The sequence below is a fragment of the Tiliqua scincoides genome, chromosome 4, assembly GCF_035046505.1.
Source record: "Tiliqua scincoides isolate rTilSci1 chromosome 4, rTilSci1.hap2, whole genome shotgun sequence".
In the NCBI taxonomy this organism is placed as follows: Eukaryota; Metazoa; Chordata; class Lepidosauria; order Squamata; family Scincidae; genus Tiliqua; species Tiliqua scincoides.
The window spans coordinates 25,528,463-25,540,585 of record NC_089824.1 but is presented as its reverse complement, the minus strand read 5'-3'; the positions used below and the strand labels follow the sequence as shown (position 1 = coordinate 25,540,585).

General features: G+C 45.0%; 1 protein-coding gene across 1 annotated transcript; it reads right to left on the bottom strand.

Moving 5' to 3' along the window:
- Positions 1-6,406: 6,406 nt before the first annotated feature.
- On the bottom strand, positions 6,407-11,522 carry COX6C (cytochrome c oxidase subunit 6C). Its single transcript, XM_066625973.1, has 4 exons — positions 11,412-11,522; positions 7,515-7,640; positions 7,130-7,269; positions 6,407-6,525 (listed from the first exon to the last, which is right to left on the bottom strand). The coding sequence occupies exons 2-3, from the start codon at positions 7,626-7,628 to the stop codon at positions 7,144-7,146; spliced, it is 240 nt and encodes a 79-aa protein (XP_066482070.1). The 5' UTR covers positions 7,629-7,640; positions 11,412-11,522; the 3' UTR covers positions 6,407-6,525; positions 7,130-7,143.
- Between the last annotated feature and the right edge of the window lie 601 nt (positions 11,523-12,123).

Sequence of the window (12,123 nt, the reverse complement as noted above, 5' to 3'; positions counted from 1 at the left end):
GACCACATGCACCATTTCAGATATCCACATGCACCAGATCAGATATCTTGATCTGTTATACTGCTCATTGTTTACCCTTAAGAACTATTTAAAAATTTATTTCACTCATGAATCTTTTATGGGACATAAAGAGTTATACTGCTAGTTTTACATACTGACCACATATGTTATAATAACTTTGTCCAAATAAAGATTCTGTATTTTTTTAATATGATAACTATAGCCTATTCACAAACACAAGCCTGATGACTCAATTTTGAGTGTCACCCTAGCTTGAAACAATCATAATGCTCTTACAAAGCTTCTTAAAGTGTCTTCATCCCCAGTACAACTAAGGACAGTCCTGCATGAACATATACTTCTGGTGTGCTACATCCAGGATCGGAACTGTGGGTACAAATTTGAGGTGCAGTGGAGCATGCTAATACAAGCTATCCATTCTACAGCATGTTTTCTTCCATGATATGTGCTCCTTGTACAAGGAGCTCAATCAACATTGTCAAGTCACACAAATATTTTTTACCTGGGGAAGCATCACAGTACTTGAATCCAGGTGTGAGACTTAGTACAGCTCTTTTAGACCAACTTTACTTTTAGATCACTTTCAGCAACATTCAGTTGTATAAACAACTGAATGTTGCTGAAAGTGATCTAAAAGTATAAACAACTGAAGCATGATCTGTAATTGCATCTCATTAATAGCAGGCAACTGGGTTTTGGTACTTTGGGGGTAACATAACTTGTCTGATACAGTATTATCTTCATGATGGCGAATGGAAGAAGAGTAGCAGCATCTAAAGGTACATGCATTCTAGCTTGCCTGAGAAGGTATTTGATTAAATTTAGGACAGGTGCAGCATTGCCTAATCAGTCCAACTATAACATGTTCTATTGTTTACATAACACTTTGGGCTTTAACTTTATGCATACATTTGTACCAGGCCCTTCAGCCAAGAAGCTCCCAGCAAAGTTTATATGAAATCAAACAATGGTAAATCATTTCCTCCTTTCTGCCTTTCTTCTGTGGTAAAGAATATGCCTTGCTTACTGCTTTTCTCTTCCTCTCAGGGTAGTTGATTGTGTGGCCATTGTGAGGAGGGGGCACAATTTAAACTTAAGAGGCAGCAGCTAGTGGAGATGGCGATTCCTCACTTTGCTGGCTTTTTTTTCTTCCCCTCTTCTTCCCCCTCAGTTTCTGTGGCCACTGCAAAAAGTCATTCTTTAAATTAGGGGTGCCTAAACCCCAGCTTGGGGGCCATTTGTGGTCCTCAGGGAGCCCCTAGTCTCCAATAAGCCTCTGGCAACTTTGCTGGAACCTATGGTGGCCTGACGTGACTACTCTCAGCACGAGGGCCAAGGCCTCCCTCCACTGCTTGCCGTTTCATGACTGTGAAGCAGCAACAACAGCCAAGGCCAGGCTTGCTTTGCACAGGGTCTTTTATAGGCTTTGAGCTATCATGAGACCTTCATGTGTCATATAAGTTCCAGCTCTAATATACTTATTTATGTAAATTTATTCAAATTTTAAATGTAAATTTATTTTTTCCCAGCTCCAAAACAGTGTCAGAAACATGATGTGGCCCACTTGCCACAAAGTTTGGACACCCCTGCTTTAAATGACCATTGCTCAACCATAGATGTATTTAAAGGATAGTTTCCTCCATGACCTATTATAACTATTGCTGTAGTACAGGATGAAAGTGGATGAAACACTACCTCTAACAGTAGGACAACAACTAGCCTAAAGCACTGGTTCCTCACCCATATTAATCATACTACAGAGTGGTCTTTCATTGAGTACAGCAGATACAGCTATGAGGTAGCTACAAGTCATGTTGAGTTTGCAGTGATCACTTTTTCATAAAGCTTACTAGACAATAACTTGTTTTATGGCACTGCATGGTTAACAAAAGAAAATGAATCAACCAGTAGTAATTAGCCCTGACAACTAAATTAGCAGAGGCAATATACTAAAATCAAATAGCCAGAGAGGACATCACATTTCACTGCTTGTTAACTTCTAAAGACAGCTTTCTGCCTGCCGACTAGGCTAGATGGACTTTGGTCTGCTCCAGTAAGGCAGCTGACCTTATGTCAAACTGCATCAGAAGGCAATGGAACTCAACTCACCTTTGTGATACATACAAGTCTGTTTTAAAAAGGGTTCTGGTTGAAGCTTACTGCTTGGAGAAAACAAAAGTGTAGGATGAGCAGCAGTAAGGTAGGGAAAGGATGAGCAGCTTAGAAGGGAATGTATCCCTTTCACGCATTAGCACAAATGACTCATCAGGAAAATGTGGCCATTGCATTTCCACTTAAGGTTTCCTTTAAAAAAAAAAGCTTAGGTCACCTTTACTGCCTCAGATATCTAAGGTTCTGCCTGCAGCACAAAACACCTAACTTGTGTACAGTTGCATTCCTTTGAGACTGGCTAGCATTTATGGACATTCAAAGGGTGCATGCTGGACTTCATCCATTTTGTTTTACTAGGTGCCACAGATATGATACCAGCAACAAGTGTCAATGAAATGTTCTTCGACATTTCTTACAACAGCCTAGCTGCCCCATCCCCAAAGATGGTAAGAGAAACACACCGGTTTAGCAGGAATAATAAATTTAAAGACATGGCTACTTACTGTAATGGAAATGCACAAGATACCTCGAGGAGATAGGATGTGGTGTCAACAGTGACCCCATAGGCCCTAGGAAAGGCAGTGAGTAGAAAGATGACAGGAAAGGAGGTTTATAGAATTGTTTATCGTGTAGAACAGCAGTCGTCAAACTTGTGACCACTGTGTCTGAAGAAACTGTCCTGTTGAGAGCCGTGCTTACCATTCCACTGCAATGCTCACAAGCAGCACACCCAATTTCTAGAGTGATGCTCTGGGCAATCATGTCTGTAGCCCACTGCCCCAGCAGGCAAGGAGCAGCGCAGCAGAATCGTAAGTGCTGCTCACTGTGGGGAAGGCTGCAGCATTGCACCAGATCCGGTCAACAGGCCCTAGTTTGACAGACTCTGCTGTATAAATTTTTTTCCTCCCTTCTAATAGTAGAACTTGGTGTCAACCTGTGACAGTGGTAGCTTAACACTGCAGAATTTACAGTGTTGAAGAGAAAGGTCTATTAACCATAACTAAATGAATCCTAAACAGGCTGCAAATCTCTTGGCAATCTTACATACCCTTCTAAAGGTGACTGAACATATGCAGGCCTTGAAGGCTTTCCTTCCACTACTCAATAGTTATGCTTATCCACCAGAGATTCATGTCACCCTTGCTACTCAGAAGTGGTTATGAGAACAGATTTTAGATTTTTATCATGGTCCTAACACAGGACCATGTGATTTGGGAATGACTGAGACAATTTAGATACACAAGCACCATAGAGGACATGTCTTCATTTTTATCTGTAAAGTTTTAGGAGAGACATTTGCTTTTTTCCGTGGTATAGTTTGAACTCTGCAAACAGCCAGCTTCTACAACTTCCTTCATAGATTCCTAGAAGCTTCAATACAGATGCTGCAACCCTAAGGTAGAAAAGGGTCTTTGCTGCACTTGATCACAAGAACTACTCAGTCCAGTATTACAACACATATGCATTATTTGGCAAGTTTTACATTGCACTGCTGAGGTACATCTGCCTATAGTTTCAAAAGGATAGCTGTCTTTGTGCTATGTATGTTCAGAGAAGAACATAAGAGCCCTGCTGGATCAGGCCAAAGGTCCATCTAGTCCAGCTTCCTGTATCTCACAATGGCCCACCAGATGCCTCAGGGAACATCTGGTGATGTGCATCCTGCATCCTCCCTTGTATCTGACATTCTGAGGTAGCCTAAATGCTAAGAGAGGTAGTAGTCTGCCAGAAGATTTGGTTGTACCTATGTACATTTTTCGAGGACATTTCAAAAAAGAAAACACATGGTTTAGAAAATCCCCTTGCAGGAGTGCCCAGGGAAAGATAACACTTAAGATTGCATATTGTCTCTTCATCATTTAGAGACAATTATGTTTTAGAACAGCTTAGAAAACTAATGCCTTATTCTGAACTGATGGATAAACTACTTTTTAGTATTGATTTGAGAGAGGTTGCTGTGTCCATCTGTTACAGCAAACACAGAATCTTGTACTACGGTAGTCTAACCAAATATCTGGTTGATGGTTCCAACAATCTCACTATATTGGCTCCCTGTTGGTTCGCTCATGCCAGCAGAGTACATCCTTTGGTGGTGCTTTTGCACAGGCACTATAGCACTGGACTGGCAAGAACTGGATGTTTCAACTTAACTACAGACCCTTGGAACCTGGCCTGTACTTAAGTAGGGATCTGTATATATGAACACCCCCACTACCACTCACCAAGACACAAGGCCCTGTGATCCTTTGAGCTAGCTATAAAGTCCTCACATAAAGGAGAATGCCAAATTAAGCCATCTGTATTGTATTTTCAAGCTTGTAAATTCAAATTCTGATAGCCAAACATCTACTTCAAATGAACCATTAACATCTCAGCACTTTGTACCTATACACATCATCCAAAGCCATTTGCTCTGGTGAAGCTACTTAGTAATTTTTCAGTTGATTCAAAACTGAGTACAATGCTGTAAGAAGGGATCTTCAGACTTTCCAGGCACAAGGTTTTGCCTTACATTTTTACTGGCATTGTTTACATCAATATTGGAAAAGCTTTCTAATGGCCAAATTCACTCATACATTGCTCCACTGGACATCAGCTGGAGTATCATATGCAGCTGGAAGCAATATAGTAAGATAGATGTTCATGGGTAGAATTCAAGGGCATGCACTATTGACAGCCTTGGGGGGAAAAAAACTGAAGGAACATTTTAAACCAGCCAGGAAGAAGGAAACAACTTTTCAGAGTATTGGAAAAGAGAAGGAAGCATTCTTTTTCACCATCATGGATACACATGCATCCAGCCAGACTATGCATCATGAACTTTCATGGAATTGGTTATTGGAAGTATTTTATTGTTCTGTCATAAAACTGTTCATTTAAATTGACTATTGAAATTAGTAGATTTATGCTAAATTTATTCAGATTCTGTGCTATGAAAAATACAAAATCCTGAAAAGTGCATAAGTTATTAAAATCAAACAAAGTTGCTAAACTTCCTCTCTGTAAAATACACCAGTATTATTCTCATTACATTGTACAACTAAAGATTTTGACTTTAGGTCACCCAGCAACTTCACAGCCAAGTTGGGATTTCTAGTTATAGCTCTTGCCATGGGTATACTCAGTGGCCAAGGGCCATGCTTAATTTCAAGCATGAGTGTACTGCATTGCTACTAGCATGAACTCCTATGAGGAAGCAAATGCATGACAACTGATGTTGATATGTGCAAGTATCCTTACAGCAATAACTGCACTGTTGTAGCAGAACTTTTCCAACATACCTCCCTGAATTATATACACATTACAGTGAACAACCAGCATTTGAGAAGCAAGACTACCATCAGTCTCACCCTCCTACACCCAAGTTAAACACTAACATCTTGGCAGCAGAATCTAGGACAGTGCCCTAGTAGCAGGTATTTAAGAACATGCTGCTCCTAAAAGGTTTGTTAATATCTATTAGCAGAACAAGGTCACTTTTCTTGCATAGGTCTCATGGAGGCCAAGGGAGAAGAACAGACCAGACTGGAAGAGATTCTCAGTCTCCCTGCCACACTTCAATGAAGTAAGCAGTAAACATTTAACAAGATGTTTAGAGAATTCTTTCCTGGACTCAGTCACTCCTTCCCCGCAAACCTGCTTGAAAAGTACCAGGAGCTAAAAGCCAAAAATGGATCCTAGCCCTATCTCCTACAGCAGTGGTTCTCAAACATTTTGGAACTTTACTTCCAAAGATTTTGCAGGGGAAGAGTGAGGGCAGCAATGCAGTCCCTAGGATCACATCGCTAAAGAGGGGTGAGGGGGGTGCTTTTATTTACTGTGTGTTGGGGAAAACACCAGGAGGTTTGGGGAGCACAGTGCAGCCCTCCACAGGGCTCCTGGAGGTTTGGAATCTTCAGAAACAGTAAGCACAAGCCACCCCCAAGCTGCGTTCGCAAACCAGAAGTGGCTTGCACTTGCTATTTCTGAAGATTCCAAGCCTCAGGGAGCCTTGCGCAGGGCTGCATGGGGCTCCCCGCACCTCCTGCTGCTTGCCCTAACACACAGTAAGTAAAAGCATCCCTCTCACCCCCTCTTAGCCATGCAATCCTGGAGATTATGTTGCTGCTTCCACCCCTTCCCTGCCCCTTAAAGGGACAGGGGAAGCATTACACAAACTGATGTCCTACAGGATCCAGCACATCAGCAGTCTTGGGAAGATTACTTTTACCCTTCATACTATACTGAAACACTGTTTTGCCATCAATATAAAAATACAAATGAAATCAAGGCATAATCTGACATATGTCCTTTAATGAGTCAACATTACACCATGACCAGCACTAAAGTGGATCACAAAGTACAGTTCACTAACTAGTGATGTTCAAATTGTCCATCTTCAGAAAGAAGGATCTGAAAAGAGAAACAGGTTATGAAACTAGAACTGGCACAGAGAAAAAAATACACATTCAACTATATAGGGTATAAATGGCACAGAGACAGTGTTACTTTAAGATGTATTAAAATTATCTTCTAGGAATTTGCGCAATAAAACTGAACAAACAGAAGAGTGTTGATGCACAGGAATGCCATGGCATGAAAAAATAACCTGCAGCAGTACAAAAATGTAGGAGAATACCAACATGCTTTTAGCAAGGCTGAAAGACGACCACTCTCACGTCCTTTGCCCCAACAATGTTCCTTTGCGCTGTTTGCCAATAGTAATATACATTCTGAAATAGCAGTGCCTTTAATATGATTACAAAACCCTTCTATCCTTAGTCATCAAGTATTCAGTGCTCTTGCAGAGAAGCTTATTAAAAAGGCTACTTTTATCCACTGCGACATAAGTACTTCGCTAATGAACAACAATGTACTCTAGCTCATGACCAGCTGTGCAGTAAGGGTACAATAAGAAAAAAGGGCTAAAGTCTATCATTCCTGTATCTCGCCCCCCCCCCCCCCGGAGGCATTTTCCTTGAACAAAATTAAATGATGCATGGTTTTTCAACATTACCTGGAGATGCCTGCTTATTTTTTCTTGGGTTGCACACTTTCGAACACCCCCGCGTCCCTCATGGCTTCAAACTCCTTCATGGCATCATAGTTTTTATAGAAGTCTGCATATGCTCGTTTCCTTGGTTCAGCCACACCAAACTGAAGAGATAAAATTGCAGGCCTTTAAAAAAAAACTTTAGTTATCTAGAAGTTAAACAGATTAAATATTTAAAATTATATTTTTACCTCAAGTTACTTAGTGACTAAAATGCTTACAAAACATCAGTTGACTTACATAATAAGTATTGCTGGAAAAGTTACAACTCACTAAGAGTGTTAAGCATATCTACAACAAACTGACTTCCCACATACTACCAATTTATTTACGCACACCAAAATCTGACCTTGTATGAAGCTGCACATCCAAAGGCAAAGACAAATGCTACTACAATGTGTTTTCTTAGACGTTTGGCCAGAAGGCCTCTCATCTGTGGCTTGGGCAACAAAGCAGCTGACATGATTTTTTTTTCCTAAAAAAAACAAAACAAACATCATAGGACAAGAGCCAGTTCTCCAGGCAGCTCTTGATTAACGCAGTCTTGCATATTTTCAAAATAGTACAGTTTCCAAATATCAGAAATATAATTTATGTGGGCAATTTTCAAAATAATGCAGTCAATTAGCTGCTAAGTAGTTGCTAACGAGCAACCCCTAGACGCTGGCAGCTTTCTGTGGAAAATGTATTAAAGCTGCCACTTACCACTTTCCTTATTGGCATTTTTGTTTTCCTCATTGCTTTCAGGCAGCCCAATCCTAACGGGCAGCCCAATCCTGAGCTGCCCGGGGCACACCATGAGGGCTGCCGCTGAATCCAGCGCCTCCCACGCTACCACGGGAGGCACCTCAAGAGTAGGTGCCCAAAGGGCACCGCTAAAGTAAAGATGCTCGTGTAAGGCACGCAGCCTCCAAGAGCGCCTAGAAACCTGTGGAGCAGAGCTCTACAGATCCTCCTCCCACCCACCCGCAGGCAAGTCCCACTCCCCGCCGGCCTCCCCACCCCCTCCTCACATCACACTGGCCTCCCCACTCCCTGGAACACCCCCGTCTCTGCCCCATTTGCCGTTCCACAGCCCGGTGGTCGTAGGCACCGCCAAGCTGCGAAACACGGGCACCCGCTGGGCGGTGGCTCAGTGTCGGTCGGAGCTGAGCCACCTCCAGCAGGAGCCTGGCAGTAAGCCCCACAAACGTGCCTTATGGCACGTTTGTGACTATGGTTCGCATCGCAGAGGCGCGGTGCAGACCATAGGATTGGGCCCTCAGTCATTAATGACAGTAGCCACTCCCACTCACCTCTCTACTCAACCTTTCCCTTACACCAGAGGTTCCTAAAGGGGCATCATGACAAGTTGACAAGTTCCCAGGGGTACTGCAGGTCAAGCCAGCAGCACAATTACAATGCAACAGGTTGCGGAGGAGAGGCTCTGCTGTGCATCATTTTACCAGGTTTTTGGGGCGCTCCTGCCTGCCCCTGCTTTGTGCCCATTTTAGAGTTTTCTGTGGTCACAGAACCCAGAAGTGCTGATGCCCAAGTAAGTGCCAAAGATACAAACAATGCATGATGTCAAGTAGAAGTCACCAGTTGTCAGTTTGTGTTAAATCACACACACACACACACACCGACAACAAATTATCTCAGCCATCAGGGATCTCCAAACTTTTTGGTCAGAGGGCCACAACAAATATCTGGCACAGTGTCAAGGGTTGGGGAAAAAAATTTAAATATAAAATTTAAATGAATACATTAGAAATGGAACTTGAATGAATAAATTGGCTCAAATGTCCAGATTTTCTCCAAGCACCAACACATATCACAGAAATAAAGCACACATTTAAATGAACTTCCATTCGCCCACCCCAACCCACACTAATTGCATTGATCCCTATGGGAAAAGTATTCTCAGTACAAACCAAATTCCAACCCCCACATAAGTCACCCCCAGAATCAGTTCCCAGAACTCATGTGGATGGCAAAAATTGCATTAAAGAAAATCCATTTTAAAAAGCATGTCCCTTTGCTAGGTGATTTAAAAACAGCCTTGCTGACCTTTGTGATATAAGGCAGAGTCATTAGGCAGACAATTCATCAGTAGTCTCTCCAGGCGCTTAGGCTACACTTTGAGCCAGCAACCCCCCCTTCACCCAGAGCACAGCACTGGGAAAGAATGCAAAGTTATTATCTTTCTTTCACATGCTCAGGGGGAAGGGAGTGGTCACTTGTCTTGGAGTGAAGCTGTTCTAAGTGCCTGGAGAGAGAAAGTCTAACTGTAAGCTTTTGAAAGCAACTTATCCAATATTATACAAAGCCATATGATACTGCAGGAGTTTCCAAGTTTTTCTTGCCTTCTAGTTCCACCTTTGCATGTTCTACTTTTTCAAGTACTTTTGTACCAAAAATGGCTGGTTTGCCCCACAGTTGTCCCTGCAGCAAGAGAGGCTTCAGTGGCTGCTGCCTCCTGATCTTTCCTCTGTCCTTCATCTTTCCTGCTCAATGCAAACCTTTTTAGAAGGGCTGGACTGCTCTACAACCATACCTTGATACCAATGCACTAATGCTTCATTTCCAGCAGTTAGCCCATGTAGATTCATGTCATATGGTTCCTATGCCAATGAGGTCAGATACTACTTCTCCTACTGGGAAATACAACTAGTGGTACTCATACCACTGGCTGAAAAGTACTACCATATAGCCATTCTAATTTTAAGTAACAAAAACAGGGACAGTATAACAAACATGCATTTGAGGAAACCCAACTCAGCACAAACTTTTTTCAAAATTGCCCTAGCAATGTTGCTGCAGATTCATGATTGGAAATGCCTGTAGAACTGAAATATGGGAAGGGGGGGGAGATTGAAGATATCCAACTCCTATGTGTATCTGCATTTTTTTCCCCAAGTTGCAAAGGTGATGAGGTACAATTGCAAGGCAATTACAGCAATCTTCATAAAACCCATTACTAATATTAAAAAACTAAGCCCTTTGCCCCTCCCCCTTCATTATTCTTTCCCACTTGACTTGGGATGCTGAATGTCAGTACGCTGCCCAAAATAAAGACAGGCCACTGATGCTTCCTGCCAGTTTCCCAGGCATACACAGGGCCCTTGCTGTAGACCAGCGTTCCTCAACGTTTGTCCTCCGCCAAACCACAGTCCACCTACTGGAAGCACCACTGGAAGTACTGGTGATGACATCACCGCCAGTTACCTCTGGGTCAGGAGGCCAAATGCAGCATGACAAACCTCAGGAAAAGGCTCAAGGTAGACAGGAGGGCTTTCTCAAGTGCGGAAAAACATACCTCAAAGTTCTGCCGGCCAAGCCTCCTACTGCTGTCTGACTGTCACGTTACTGGTCTGATTGCCAGGAGGGGGCCCTGCCAGTGCCACTGGACACCACCATAAGTTTCACCGGTGGTACATGTACTACTGGTTGAGAAACACTGTGATAGACTCCATTTGTTGTCTGGTGACCATGGAGCCAACCGCTGTGCTCAGCAAGCTTCCCTAAGCAATGACACGACCCTGGGCAGACAAGGGTGCCCAGATACAGTGGAGGACAGAGTGCCTAGACCTTGATGGAGGGAAGAGGGAGCTTAGGCAGGTGCAGCTTTTCAAACCGCTCCATGTCAGGGCTGTGCGGTGGGTGGGGAGGCAGGTGAGGCAGAGCCTCCCCGCTGGAGCCCTTTGAAAAGCACCGCCACCGTGGATGCTTGGGCAAAAGGGCTCCAGCGGAGAGGCTCTGCCTCACCTGCCTCCCCACCCACCGCACAGCCCTGCTCCCTGCTGAGCTGCACCTGCCAACACTCCCCCTTCCATGCAGTTCCAGGCATTCTGTCCTCCACTGTACCTGCTCACCCTGCAGTCTGGTGGGGCAGGGGAGACCCTGCAGGCCCAGGGGAGAGGCAAGAGCCACTGGGGGTGGCACAGGCTCCTGTCACTGCCAAGGAACAGGCGGGGCGGGGCTTGGCGGGGGGAACAGTGAAGTCAAAGGGGAGAAGGGAGCTGTTACCATAGAGTTGCAAGGCCTAGAGCGGCAGCGACCATAGAGTCGCCTCAGCCGCTGGGTGACCTTACTCTGTACCAAGGGGAGGCCTCAAGCCCCCGCGCTGCACTCCCGCCTGCTCCACCTGCACGAAGGCGAAGGACAGCAGCGGAGCCTTCTCAGGGGGCTTCTCAGCGGGCCAGGAGGCCGCGCCTGCAAGGGGGGAGGGCCCAGGCAGGCCCAATCCCTCTACGAGGAGACTCACCGCTCACAGCAACGCGGAGAGTCCTCGAAGGCGAGACGCCGACGCTGCCCTTCCGCCTTCACCTTCAGCAGAGGCGTTTCTCTCCGCGCATGCGCGTTGCGAGCCGAACGCCTCCAGTACGGCAAGCCGTCGGGCTCAAACTCCATCGAGAGACCGCGTCTGAAGAAGCGCACATGCGCGTGGAGGTGTGTCCGGCTAAAAGCTGAGGCGGCGCGTGAGCTCGCTGAGAGGTGTCTCTCGGCAGTGTCAGCCCGCTCCTGTCCACACTTACCTGGGACTAAACCCCACTGACTCCAATGGGACTTACTTCTGAGTAGACATGCATAGGATGGGGCCCACTTTTCCCAATGACAAACCGGTGGTCCAGGACCCACCGGAAGTGATGCCGTTGACTTGGAAGTCATGTCATGGCCAGGAGTGAAATCATCCATTTAGGCTTCTAGCCTAAGCCGAAGGTCCGATGGCGGCACACGCAGGGCCTCTCCTGGCCCGTTTGCCATCACCGGTGCAGCCTCGGGCGAGGGAAGAACGTTCCCTTCCCTCTTGAAGGCCTCCACAGCTGCCGTCCCACCACAGGAGGCCACACCAGGGCTGGAAAGCTGGGTAGGATTTGGCCCTTAGGAAGCCTTAGTTGGTTGGATAGGATTACATAGCCGGAGGGCACAATGAACAGGCTTGTGCTGTATCCAGCACAGGAGAGGGGCCATAAAGG